The sequence below is a fragment of the Vipera ursinii genome (assembly GCF_947247035.1).
Source record: "Vipera ursinii genome assembly, chromosome: 3".
NCBI lineage: Eukaryota > Metazoa > Chordata > Lepidosauria > Squamata > Viperidae > Vipera > Vipera ursinii.
In genome coordinates, this window is record NC_139516.1 from 166,695,806 (window position 1) to 166,710,505 (window position 14,700).

General features: G+C 35.7%; 1 protein-coding gene across 7 annotated transcripts in view; it reads right to left on the minus strand.

The window, feature by feature from the left end:
* The window catches only part of OSBPL1A (oxysterol binding protein like 1A), a 67,213-nt gene that overhangs the window by 7,146 nt on the left and 45,367 nt on the right, over positions 1-14,700 (minus strand). For all 7 annotated transcript variants that reach the window (XM_083359979.1, XM_083359976.1, XM_083359981.1 and 4 more), the window contains 10 exons: positions 12,368-12,443; positions 10,891-11,025; positions 10,382-10,479; positions 9,889-10,071; positions 9,360-9,467; positions 9,045-9,134; positions 8,320-8,446; positions 4,441-4,557; positions 2,993-3,116; positions 1,557-1,647 (listed from right to left, as the gene is read on the minus strand). In XM_083359979.1, coding sequence (XP_083216105.1) covers positions 1,557-1,647; positions 2,993-3,116; positions 4,441-4,557; positions 8,320-8,446; positions 9,045-9,134; positions 9,360-9,467; positions 9,889-10,071; positions 10,382-10,479; positions 10,891-11,025; positions 12,368-12,443 — 1,149 coding nt within the window. The remainder of the gene's footprint in view (positions 1-1,556; positions 1,648-2,992; positions 3,117-4,440; positions 4,558-8,319; positions 8,447-9,044; positions 9,135-9,359; positions 9,468-9,888; positions 10,072-10,381; positions 10,480-10,890; positions 11,026-12,367; positions 12,444-14,700) is intronic.

Genomic DNA, 14,700 nt, shown 5'->3' on the forward strand with positions numbered 1-14,700 from the left:
GGATGGGGAGGAACAGACTTCAACTCAACCCCATGGGGGGTGAGCTATTACCCCCCGTAGATAGGGCTCGCAACTTGGGAGTCCTCCTAGATTCGCGGCTTACTTTGGAAGACCATATAGTGGCTGTGACTAGGGGGGCCTTCGCCCAGGTTCGCCTGGTGTGCCAGTTGCGGCCCTATCTCGACCGGGATGCCCTGTGTACGGTCACTAATGCGTTCGTGACCTCTCGTTTGGACTACTGCAACGCTCTCTACATGGGGCTTCCCTTGAGGACCACTCGGAGGCTCCAACTGGTACAGAATGCAGCCGCGAGAGTTGTGTTCGGAGTCTCCCGATACTCCCATGTTACACCTCTGCTCCGCGAGCTGCATTGGCTGCCAGTTGTCTTCCGAGTGAGATTCAAGGTTTTGGTAATGGTTTTCAAGGCCCTACATGGCATGGGTCCGGAGTACCTCGGGGATCACCTGCTGCCGGCGTCAACTTCCCTCCGCCCTGTGCGTTCCCACAGAGAGGGCCTCCTCAGGGTGCCACCGGTCAGAGAATGTCGTCTGGTGGCCCCCAGGGGGAGGGCCTTCTCTGTGGGCGCCCCGGACCTATGGAATCAGTTGCTGGTTGAGCTCCGGACGGCACCTGACCTTCACTCCTTCCGACGCGATCTGAAGACCTATTTATTTGAACAAGCCGGCCTGGCCTGATGGGGGATGTGTTGGGGTTTTTTATTGTGGTTTTACATTATTATTTATTGTTTTAGCTCGGGCTCTGTATTTAATTCTCTTTTTAATTTTTGTACTTTGGATTTTATATGTGCCCTGTTCACCGCCCTGAGTCCTTCGAGAGAAGGGCAGTATACAAATATAATAAACTTAAACTTAAACATCATGGATTGAATACAGAATAAGATAAGTTTCCCAACAGAAAGCTCTTAAAGTGGTACCCAAATTTGTTATTTTAAGCAATACATTATGTAAGCAGATAGTCTTGTTACCCCCATAATCACAAATCAATTATAAATTAAAAACCAAATTTTAATTTGTATGATTGTGTACAATTACATAATCATACCAACTGTCCAAGCTCAATTTTATTTAATGGACTTCACAACTAAATAAGTGTTATTTTCTGATAAATGGCAATGAAATCCAAACTCTTCTCCATAGAATCTGAAATCCATTGAGATCCAATAAATTTAGATTTTACAAATTTTCGTAAATTCTTGAGTAATTTTACTAGTAAGTGATTGCGTATTGCTAACCAAAAAGCTAATTCTTTTCCTGAAAAATCAGAAGGTAATGCTAAATCAAACCTTTTGAAAGCTTTACATGAAGCAAGAGTTACTATACAAAGAAGCTCTGAATCAGATGAGCAGAATATTGGCCAGCTATTGTACACTCTTCAGTATACTCCGAGTATTGCCATTTTTTAGAATAATTCTAAGAGCGCAGCACCTCACAAGCAATTTATCTCTCAATGATAATATTAAGAAAATTTAAACAAGAGGCTACGTTCAAAGCAATTTTGTCCATTATCTTATCATGAACTTAATTCTGTTTACTAACCTTGTCTTCCAGTCTTCCTCTGATTTAGACCTGTTTTTACGAGCAGTTCTTTGTTTTTCTTCAAGCCTTTTCTTCTCTTCACTGGCTACATCTACCAAAAGTTTTTTTTTTAAAAAAAGGGGTGCGTGTAAAACAGGATGTATCAAATTATAATACAGTAGAATAATACTTGAGTGGTAGCAATATATAAATTTAGAAAGAGCCTTGGTGGAGCAGTGGGCTAATGCCTCCTTAAGTAACACCAGCTGCCTGCAATTAGTGCAGGTTCGCATCCCACCAGGCTCAAGGTTGACTCAGCCTTCCATCCTTCCCAGGTAGGTAAAATGAGGACCCAGATTGTTGGGGGCAATAAGCTGACTTTGTAATAATGCCGCTTGGGGTGTGTGAAAGCCCTAATAAGCAGGCATATACATAGAATGAAGGTTACTGCTAAGTTTGCAAAGCCGCCCTGAGTCTTCAGAGAAGGGCGGGATATAAATGGAATAAAAATAAAAATAAAATAAAATAAAAATTCAATGATAATAATAATTCATAAATAAATTTTTGATTAGTATAATTTATATAAGATTTCTGCATATTTCCACAAACTTTACTATGCAGCAGATTGATCAACAATAAATTAACCCTTTTATATTCTATGCTCCAAATAAATGAGTTGCCTAATTTGCAATATTTGGTATGTACTCCTCTTTTCAAGATTAAATAACAGCTTTTTTCCTTTATACATTTGCAATATTTTAGTATAATATGCATATTTGTTTATATAAAAGAATAATTTTAACAGCATTATTGTTACAAAAAAATTAAACAATCCCCAATACAAAATTCTGTTTTTCTGTTTTCATGAGAAAGGCAAGCTACAGCAATGTTTCTCCAAGTCGGCATCTTGACTCAAAAGCTGAACTCATCTTAACATTGCAAAGTTTGAAAAATACTGAAAATTTCACCAAGGCAGGCAACAGTTGTATCATTTAAATAGAATAAAAAAAAACAAGCTGCCTTATTGTGACCTGGAAAGATCCAATGCAAAATATTCTTAAACAAGGTTTCAGTTATTTTCTAATTAAAACTAGACATAAGGCTACTGCAAATTCTTTGCAGGGAATGTGTATAAGCATTTTTTTAAAAAAATAATTAAAGCAGTTGTTTTTTTTAGGCTTATGTAATTACTTCAGAAGTTGCTTCCAGCTGCCTCTGCCAAATGCATGTATGGGGAAACACCTAGAAGCAGCTGTGTGAATTCAAAAAAGATGTGGCTGTTTCAATTATTTGAAAAGAAGTGCCTTGTGTTCCAAAGCACAACTTTATTGTACTACTTTTTTATTTACTAACGCATGTGTATCAACAAGTTTTCTGTAAAACATGATTGCAACAATAGTCTTAAATATTTCAACATTCTTATGACAAGAAACTTTAAACCGAGGCTATTGAGTTACCTATTTCACCATTTTCCATAGCTCTTATATCTGGCCTTAGCCTGCAGTCAGTTTTGGGAATAATACTTTCCATTTCCTGATCCAATTCATTCAACATCATAGCAAAGGTAGTAAAGTTGTACATCTAAAAAATAAAATAAATAGCTTTAGAATGTTCCTTTTATAAAGAAATATTAGTTGTTAGTATGTTTGCAGCCTCAAAAGAAAGTATCCAATCAAATTGTTGATGAACCTTTTTCTATATTTCATTACATTAAAGTGGGCTAGAGCAGGGGTCCCTAACCCCTGGCCCACTATCAGGCCACGAGCCATTTGGAACCAGGCCACAGAAGCAGTAAGCAAGCTTGTGCACATCCCTACTTGCGCAAGCAGTGAGCGAGCACTACTCACGTAGAATCATCCCCTCCCCCCCCACCAGCCCGAAAAACTGGAAAGGCTGGGGAACACTGGGCTAAAGGAAGGAAGTGGGTCCTTGTTTGCTTGTTTATATTCTTTATTATTTTTACAAATAAGATGGCAAACATAACCAACATACTCTTCCTCCTCCTATTTTCCCTTCAACAACAACCCTGTGAGGTGAATTGGGCTGAGAAAGAATGACCAGCCCAAGGTCACCCAGCTGGCTTTCATGGCTACGGTGGGACTTGATTCATCGTCTGTAGCTTTCTAGCCTGGTGACTTAACCATTATACCAAACTGGCTCTCTGTTTCTACAGTACGCAATAAAATCAAAGGTATTGAAGAGGCACTTGAACCGTAGATATTAGATATATTAGATGAATATTAGATGAATCAGAAACTGGTAGCAAGCATTTACCAGAATGGGGGTGCCCTCTTAAAAGAAAAAAGTGGGTGGAGTTTTAACTGCTTTCAATTTGGAGAAAGAGCTTTTTGTATGCATTAGAACCCAAACAAAATATTTTCCCCTCTGACCCCCAGTTTTATTTATCTTTCAGAAAACTGCATCTTCATTGTTTTCACTCTGGAATTTGGCAACACAATTTTGGGAGCTCCATCAATAAGGTTCAAAAGTAACTCCTGGACTTCTCACAAGTAAAGAAGAATGGACTTTCTTGCATAAGCTGCTGTTACGATATTAAAAAAGTAGAATCCTAGTTAGTACTAAGAGGAAAGAAAAATAATTCAAGTGATAATCTTCAGGCAAATAGGCTACTAATGCAATTCTACTAGTCACTGCTTCCATTAAATAAAATAATTATGTTTAGGTTTTTTTCCACTTTCTTCACTGTGTACTTTCTGACGGTAAAACTGACAAAAATGTAGACCAATGTTTCCCAGCTGTGGCAACTTAAGATGTGTGGACTTCATGTTCCAAAATTGCCTGTCCAGTTTGCTGACTGGGGAATTCTGGGAGATGAAGTCCATATATAAATTGACCAAGGTTGAAAAATACTGATGTATACCATTGAGTGTAAGGCTCCTCTCACCTGTGTTGAGTTTGAAGGCCTTGGAGCTATTTTCCACAACAGCACACTTCCAGGGATCACACACATACTTTCACATTCTGGCAGGGGCATCTCATCCGGCTCATCAGAATTGCTTGTCTACAATATAGTGTGAAAAACAGCACATTCTACCCAGAAATAACATTTTAGTGCAGTTCTGTAAACATAATGCAGCTCTATGTACAACTATATAAAAAGGTAAAGGTTTCCCATGTTCAGTTGTGTCCGATTCTAAAGATTGGTGCTCATATCCATTTCCTAACCTAGGAAGCTAGCATTGTCCGAAGATGCTTCTGTGCTCATGTGGCTGGCATGACTATATGCTGAGGCACACGGAACACTGTTACCCTCCCACTGCTGTGGTATGTTTTTATCTATTTGCATGCTTTTGAACTGCTAGGTTGGCAGAAGCTGCGGCAAGAATGGGGGTTCACCCTGTAACTGGTGCTTGGGCCCAGCACCTTAACCACTAGGCCACCACACCCCTGTACAATTATATAAATAACTGCTAAAAGAGCATCTAGAACTTGATGTCTTAATTGTTTTATCGATACCATGTTTACAATGACAAACCTTTTAAGGCAAATGTGTAATAAAAATGAATAATTCTGAAGATTTGATAATAAGACCCCTCTGAGGAGGCATGTCCAAGTTTAGAGATGTTTCACTGGTTTGGTTGCACTATTGGATTATTCACTTTGCCTCTACTGGCAAATACTGTTGTGATTCAGGGTCAGCCTGTGGGTTCGGCAGTTGGGTCGGACGACTCAGAGGAGGAGGAGGAGGGGAGTGTTGAAGAGCTTGCTGATGATGGCCTTGAGGCTCTGCAGAGCCCTCAGCCAGGCCCCTCCCACCTGGTCACGATGGAGACCCAGCTGTGTGAGCCTGACAGCGTGGATGAAGATGACCCACAGCTGGCCCTGTTCAAGGACGCCCGACGCAGGAGGCAGTCAATCAGGAGTAAACAGAGGAAGGCAATGGGGCACCTCGGAAGGAGGCAGAGAGAAGCCACGCCCTGAACTGTATAAAAGGGGAATGCGTGGGAGGGCTGGTTTGCTGAAGGCAACCGCTTGAAAAGCTCCTGTTTCTTGGTTCGTGTCTTGTTTTGTTTGTTTTTGTATTCATAAATTTGGCAGGCTTAATTCCAGCCTCTTGCCTTCTTGTAAAAGGGGTTGTCCCTGCCTTTTCTGCAGGGCCGGTAGCAGGCTGGTACAGAACAAATACACAGGAAAACAAACAAGTTAGCAGAGAAGAAAAGGGTCCTCTTAATTAAGCAGGACTAACATCAAGGGGAGGCTAATGTCAAGTCCTTCCTATGGCCAGCAGAAAAAGCCAATGGACTGGCCATCAACAAGCTTCTGAAGAAGCCAGAGAAAGATAAGTCCCCGCCTTGGCAGTCAACTGAGAAATCAAGAGCAGATGAGGACTTTAAAAAACCCAAACCTGTGACTGACCCTTTCATTTTTTTCTGCCCTCCTAGGCATGCCCTAGAAAGGACATCTACTTCAATCAATTAGATAGCTGCTATGCTATTCCAATGCTAAAATTCTCCAAAACATATTATTTTAAAGTACTCCAAAATGCTAGTGGGATATACTTGCCTAATCTGAGAAAATGCAATTGAGAATAACCAACATATGTTTCAACAAGTATTTTGTCATGTTCTTCACCTACTTGAATTTGTTCTTTCACAATTCTTTCTTGCTTTCTAAACCATTTTGTTCTGCAGGTCCCAAACTAGAAATACCTGTCCTGCCTCATTTGCTTTTGAAGTGTTCGGTTCCGCCCAGGTTTTAATCAACAGCTTAAAAATACCTTTGCTTTAGTTTAATATATACTAGTTACTGGCTTTTCTACTTTTTTGGTAGTCATATTTATAAATAATTTAGAATAGCACCCAATTCTATTAAAATGTTACTCAACAAACATCAAGGCCTCAAATTTCAAACTGTACTCTTTTCTTCATGGAACTTCATATAACATGGTGAAAATTTTGTTATAATATAGCTTATAGAAGAGTTGGATATCTTTTTGCAATTGCTCATCTATAAAAAATCATGTACATACAATGCTTAATACTTCCCTTTCTCAAACAGCCAATTTCCATGACAAATTATTGCAACTAAGAATTTCAAAAATGGTTTACGATACAAGCCATGAGCTAAATACATAAAATGTTTGTATGTACCTAATTTTTTGAGTTTATAACTTCTTTACAGTCTCCGTGTATGAAAAAAAAACCTATACATTTATCATACTTCCTTTATATGAAATATTCAAAGTTAAATACCCTCAGTGATAATTTATATAGATCAAGTCATGGTACATTTAAGCTTTTGTAGTGGCAGATGAAAAAACAGTGTGCAGATGAAACTAGAAAACTTCAAAAGTTTCTAAAAGAACCTCAACTTTAAATCACATAAATTGAGTTGTGATATTCTGTATCTCTTCTGGCTACATAGTGCTTCAGGACCAAGCCAAAGCTTTTATTGCAGGTATTTTGCTCCAAAACTGTAGCAAGTTTTTATTTAACCATATTTGTCAAAGTAGGCAAGAATGTGTTCTTATTCCCCTGGAATCAGCAGAAATACTATTTGAAGGCAACAATACATTTCTATAGTTTTTCTGTATTTCCTTAGAATATCACTGACATGTGACCGATGACACAGGTACCAAGTGAACAATTGAGGAGCATTTAAAGTGAAAACACTCTGAATGGACATAAATAAATACCTGATTTGACTTGGAAACATACTGAAAATAGAAGCAGCCAAAAGTGAAGTTTGTTCTTAAAACGATACCATTGAAACCAAAAAGACTTAATGTTCAGCTTTTGGCTGGATTCTACCTTGGTAAATTAAAAATTACCTTTAGTTGGAATAAGTGTGTGTGATTGGTCCAAGGTCACCCAGTTCGCTTTCATGACCAAGGTGGGACTTGAACTCACAATCTCTTGCTTTATAGCTCAGTGCCTTAATCACTAGACCAAATCGGCTTTTTTCTGCATTATTTGACAAAACCCATAGCAGACATAGTCTGGGACTTTTAGAGTACTACAATCCCCTATCTTAAAAAGAAAAAAAAGAAACCCACAACTTTTAATGATAATCTATCTTGCAATAGTTAATCTATGATCAAAAGCAAATAACATTATAAATGTAATGGAAATAAAGAACCATTGCCTATTTTAAAATATTTCCAAGGATTTCTAAATTTATACTTTCTAGGTATTAAGCAAGCCATTCAAGCAACTAATCTGAATGATTATCTGAAGTTTATTAATGTGAATACTAGCATTCCTCTTACTTTTTTTATCTGTTGTTGTCTTTAGTCTTTTAATTTTATTGTCTGAATTATTTCATAGAAAAAATGTAAGCCAAGCTCCATGTCTGTCTGTCTATCATCTAATCGAATATGTTTGTATTTTACCCTATTGCTCAAAAGTCTTCTTCCTGGATATCGTGTCAAAAAGCCACCCATTCACCTAATTACAGTATTGGTACTGAATTCGCTGGCTTTCATGAAGAGTTCCAAACTAGTATTAAGTAGATTTTACGGTTATATCAAAAGTGGAAACTAGTCTGATGTTGGTTCATAAGTGAGAAATGTAAGTGAGATGAGAGGGAACTATGATAATGAAATCTCTAGTGATTATCTGAACTGGCTCATAGTGTGTGCTAGTCATTGGAACCCAAGAAAAGTTTTAACATATTTGGACCTTTTTGACAAAGTATAAAATTTATGGAATAATTTTCAAAATCATGCATATTTTCCAACAGTTAGTCCGGAACGGAATACTTATTCTTTCAATATTTAAAGAGAAATTACTGGTGCTACTCTATTTTTTAGTATTAATAATACCTGTTTATTGTTTTTCTTCTCTTCTGTGTTTTTCTTGTCATTCTTTTTGTAAGCTTCAAATGTAGTAAGATCGACACTGTACAAACACTCAGTCCATTTTCCGTAGAGTGCACAAAGTTTCTTTTTGCTGTCAAAACCCGCACCCCCCGAGAACAACTAAGTTTAGAAACAGTGTTTTTTGGATTAGCTATGTTACTATTTTGTACCAAATTTATTTATTTATTTATTTATTAGTTGAATTCAAGGTTAGTGTAATCATTTTAATTGTTTTTAATTTTTGTAACCTGTTGTATTGTTTTTAAAAAACCTTGTGAACCGCCCTGAGTCCTACGGGAGAAGGGCGGTATATAAGTCTAATAAAATAAAAATAAATAAATAAAATAAATATTCCCGAAGGACTCAGGGTGGTTCACAGGGCAGTTAAAACAGTACAAAAAAGAATAAAATAGAATTAAATTAGTACAAGCCCACAATTCATAATAACAATAAAATTAAAATTTTAAAATTAATTTATATAATTTAGTATAATTTAATTAAAATACTTTAAAATTTAAAATCCCTCAGTCCAGGCCAGACAGTTCGAATAACCAGGTTTTTACATAAAAATTACATAAAGCAGAAGCTACAGAATGTTTACAATACTGTATGTGAACCACATTACCAAACAATTTAAACCTTTGAAATATTTCTCTCCATATATTTTAGTAATACATGGTTTTATTTACCTTTTATCTTGAACGTAGCCTTCAACTTTGTGTAGTTCTTTTCCAAAAAGGCCACAGGGCTTGAAGTTTAGCATGCATTTTTCACCGGTTCTATGAAAGAAATATTAAACTTTTTAAAAAATAAAGAAAAAAGACCTTTACGGTACTTTGATTGTTGGGCATGGATAGTGGTTTTCTGATCTACTAGTGGTAACTATTTCTTTTTACAGTGACAACTTTGTTTATTGCTGTCTTGAAATTAAAGTTGTTGTTCTATTAATATTAAATTGTGAAGCAAACTTAATTGTCAAATCAAATAGTAAATTTCCAACTTACTTGTGATTGGTTATTTCCATATTTCCATATTGCTCAATCCAAAGTTTGCCTACAATAATGTTATGTACACAGCAAGTAGGATTTGTCCATGTATATGCCTCATTATGTCTGAAAAGGAAAATAAAAGCAATTAAGATTCATACAAGGCTTTTAAAATGACTATAATCTTAAAAAGTGCATAAATCAAGATATTAATTTATTCTTTCCTATTAGCAATATAACAGCGAATGTGATATCACTCTCACACAAATGTTGACAGTTTCCGTATAGCACAGATAATCCAGGAAAAAAAATCTACTGATATGAGGAGGTTGTTTTCTTAATATATTAATATAAATTCCTAAAAACATGGCAATTTCAGCATAGTTCAGTTATTTTCAAGCTAAAAACATCACTCTATGTAGTTTCTTGCTTGTCAAATATCATATATGCTTTACTATTATTTGTGTTCATACAATGGATTAAATTCCATTCATTCTGCATTGCTCGCAATTTCTAATTAGCCCAAGATTAATACTGACTAACTTACTCAAGAAGCTTTAGAGTTATTATTCCCTTTGGTTCTGCTTCAACACTCTTTCCCCAAAACTTGAGTTTAGGATAAATGGAACCATGAAATACAAAATCATTATTCAGTCCTTCAGCATAAAAAGCACTGATTGGTGGGTGATGACTAACTTGTTCCGAGATGAGTCTGAATCCAAGATCCTCTCTATGCAGGAGAATAAAGTGATAAACATAAAACATAAACATTTCCATATCAATTTTTAGCACACAAAAAAAATCAAAATTGTAATTATTACTGGAATATTTGAGGGCAAGCTATGTTTTCTTAATATACCAATAGTACTGAACTACACAGAAAAGACATAAAAGATAATTCCCAAATGAAGACTTTAACTAATCTAGCTACTAAGTAGGGAGTCAATACTTTAACACTGCATAAACCACACGTGGGCTAATTTTGTCTTTCCACTTCATGCCCAAGAAAGAATATCTGGAACAGTTTGAGAGTACATTACCTGACAAGTTCATATGTCTCTCCAAGTAATGGATTGAATGGCTTTCCTGTACGCTCCCACTGAGAGGCTACAGCCGAAACAGCAAAAGCAGCTACACACTGTTGAAAAAGCAATTTTGTAAGTTATTTCTACTGACTTTCACTAGAAGAAAATTATTTAGGCTACAGCTTTTGAAGCGTTAATTCTCATAAAGTGAAACCAGTCTTATTTGACTCATGCCCGGCTTCTAATGACTATAAAGACACAATCCGGTTCTCTTCTCATATGAAAAAGGTAGTGAGAAACATTTAAAATGTTAAAAAGATTAAATTATCATCATTGCTTTTTAAGAAGTTAAACAAATCTGCTTAAAGCTAAGTTGCAGGTCAGATATTCAGTAGCTTCATTTTTTAAATATCACTGTAAAGATCTCATTAAATTTTATTTCTTCAAATAGCCTCCACTTAAATTCGTAAGATTTTCTAGAAATAAACAACCCAGTTATTTTCCAACTCTTGAGATAGAAGTACCTTCATTCTTTCAACAGGGTCAGAGAGCAAGCTGGCTTTATGAATTAAGTATGTATGTTCCATGTACTCTGTCAATCGCTGTAGGAAACTCAGGGGCTCATTAAAAATTACTGGCATAGTGATCTTGGACAGCTCCTAGAAGAAATTTAAAAGAAATATTACAAAGTGTGTGTGGATGTTTATGTAACTACTACATTATTAATGTGTGAATAGTTTTGGTTTCCATATAAACGAAGTTAGATTATTAGCAAAAGAAGTAAACATGAACCTAGATATAAATTTATACCATTAATTTAAAGAAAAGCCAATATGGCTTGATAAGTATCATATTCAAGTCTAGAGAAAAGAATTGTATATCCATACTGAATCTGAAGATTATGATTCTGGACCACTGTACTCTGAGTTTGACTTCTTTCACAGGGTTTTTGCAGTGATAAAATGGATAAGCAAGAGAAGAACTGTGCATAGCATGAGGGCATGATAATGTGTACACTATATTATTGTAAAACCAAAGTTACACAAGAATGGAAAGATCAAGTCTTTATTAGTCTCTGCTTTACAGTGTCTAACAACTACTTGAGCAAATATTTAGGACTCTTCAATATGCAATAGTGCAACAAGTCAATAATGACTAGGTGACTTCCCTTATGAAGTACATTTATATATATATATATATATATATATATATATATATATATATATATATATATATATATATATATATATATATATATATATATATATATATATCCAAAATATTCTATTAACGTGCAAGAAGGTTATTTAAGATATTCAAACGACGTCTTGGCTGACAGTACAAATCTACAGTTTCTCAGTGATCTTGCCCGAAACTAATGAAAAAATGGGAGAAAATATATAACTGACCATAATCTTACTCTCATCTTTGCAGGAAAAAGCCACAGTGCCTAGTGGGTATATTAACTTTCGGAATAATTCTCTCCTTAGATCTCATTATGCTGCCAATTAGTCTTACTAAGTGGGCTTCCAATTCTTCCAGCAAGTTGCAAGAAACTCAATGAAAGGATCTTATTTTTCCAGAATATGGGAATCATTATCACCCTTCTTATGAATGTTGATTCAACACTGCATTTCTTCTAAAGTGATGTTTTCTAAACATGGAAAGATTAGAATCTGTGGCCTAAATTTCTACATTTCCTTGATAGTGGCATTTCCTCTACTCTACACCAAAGTGCCAAAACAAATGTACATTTCATATTTCACAAATTTATTTGGTTTTGGAAGAGTACACATACTAGAATTTTCCAATGATATCAGTGCTTTGGACATCTATATACATTCACAAAAAATGAAAGGATTTGACAGTGTGGTGGAGTAGGCTAGAAACACTTTAATGCATTCTAATTTATTTCAGAAATTCTGTGATTAAAACATAATGAAATCATAAATATGAATTTGTAATTAAAATAAAGCTCTGTTAAAAATCGCATTTACCTACCATTCCAATACACTTTCTCAAGATACTCCAAATACTGAAGTCATTTCTTGAAAACATTGGAGAGGGCAAGCTTGTCCTAGATTGGAGTGGAGGCAAGAAAGCTATTTAAGTCTTCAAAAATACACTTCCAGATTAATTACACAGAATATACTTTATACTATTTAAAATAAATCCTGAACACAGGCCTATGTACCTTAGCAGTAGAAGTTTTAACAACCCTTTTTCTTCCACATCTATTCACTCATAAGGAATAAATTCTCAAACCACAGTTATGCATCCTATTGTAAAATTTCCAACTGTGTGAAGCAAAAACGCACCCTTGGTTTTGAGACAAGGGAGATAACTGATTTGATGTGAGCCTTATTAGCTCTGGAGACCTCTTAGCCTTCTTTATGTGTGTATCAACTCCCAGAATTCTCAGTCTCTCTTGCTACCTAAAATTCTAGAAGCTGGTTTACACTATAGGAAGTTGTTCAAGTTGAATTACTTGTTTATAAAGATTTCCATCCCACTCAGCTCTTAGAAGAACCAATTGTTTACACATAAAAAGTATTCTAAAACTTGTGACAGATGCCAACATGTTTTTTTGTGCTACTGGAACCTCCCATGAACCTCCCTTTTGGTTCGCCTCCCCCCACCCCCCCAATTTTGGAAAGGTTATTAAGGGCTTAAACTAAATGTTTTAAAAACTCTGAGCTCCTTCAAAGCACTAAAACAGTGCTTCACCCCACCCAATTTTGGAATTCAACCTTTGACATAGTGTGCAAAGCTTTATAGAATATTTCAAAAAAGAAAACTGCCCACTCCTGAAGTGTGTGTTTACACACACACACACTTTTTTCATACATGTACATTTATAAAATCTCCAATACTAATCTGAAATTGTACAAAAAAAGGGCACTCATGGTCACTGTTCAATTGTTTCTTGCAAAAGTCACTCCAGAATACAGATGAGCTTTGAAGCATAACTCGTCATGCCCCTGCAAGATAACTGTGACCTTCCCCAGTTATAGCTTGAAGCAGAGAAGCCCAGAAAACTAGTTTCATGGAGCCCATAATGGTCAGAAAAAATGAACATGCATATTGTGCAGGCTGTAAAAGTTCTTTATGCCTCTAGCTCATTTTCAGAAAAGTTTCCTTTTTACATGCCTGTACTGAGTGACCTGGACCCCAAAACCTTCAATTTTTCGCAAATCAAGAAACACTGATTTTTGTATCACCAGAACTTCAAAAACCCATCACCATACTGATAAATGATTAATTTTTAATCAAGGATATGGCTGTGTAATCCCATGTTCAAATGTTTCATTCATTCAATTCTTTAGATAGATCTGGGCGAAACCACTACAAAGCTATCTTTCCAAGTTAAATTTATTTATTTAATTTATATGCTGCCCATCTCACTAATAGGGCAACTTGAGGCAGCTTATAGAGCAAAAAAGATAAATAGAAGAGCAATTAAAAATTCAAATTATGTATATTAAAAAATTTAAAACTATGCAACTGAAGAATTGAGAAGAATTTGGCCATAAGCCCTTATGACAGAGAAGACTACATCTGCAGAACTAATTTCCAAAACACATTAAATACCAAAATAACAGAATCATGGAGTTGGAAGGGACCTTAGTTTTCTAGTCCAACCTTCTGCCGAGGAACAAAGACTGAATGCTAAGAAAAACAAATAACCAACAATTGCATAAGCCAAGCACTCTTGAGTATATTAAAACAGAAGATAATCTTGAGGAACATATATACTTTTATTACTGTGTATGAAGAAATATCTCTAATTTAAAGGATAATTTATTCTATTTTTTTAGCTATTTGTCTTCAGGAATTGTATATACCATATTAATTAAGGTCACATTAATGAATTGCCTCCATATAATTCAAAAGATATTTCGTGCTTTGGGATATCACAGGAGAAATCTACTGTTATTCTGGTGGAGTGATCAAGCAATGTTCAGCCATAATGGAAATATATCAAACTAGACTGATGCCAGCTTTAAACAAAATATTGCCTAAGCCACGATTATTCCAAATATTTGAAGGGACCACATTTTTACACACTTTAAACTCCAGAATAGCATGCAAAAGGTCAAATTTCCTCCCTCAAATATGTCAGGGGGAAGAGGTACAGAAGATTTTCTATCATCTCTTTTAGAACTTCCACAATTATCTAAAACAGAACTGTAATACTCCGTCCCCCAAATTTTCAATTTTTTGCCAAACTCTCCAATATTTTTCTAGCCTTCTCAGCTAAGAAAAGCTTCAGAGAAAAAGTATTTATTCCCTCTGCTCCTTCAATTGCTTTTCTATCTCTTGTAGGGTCCAGC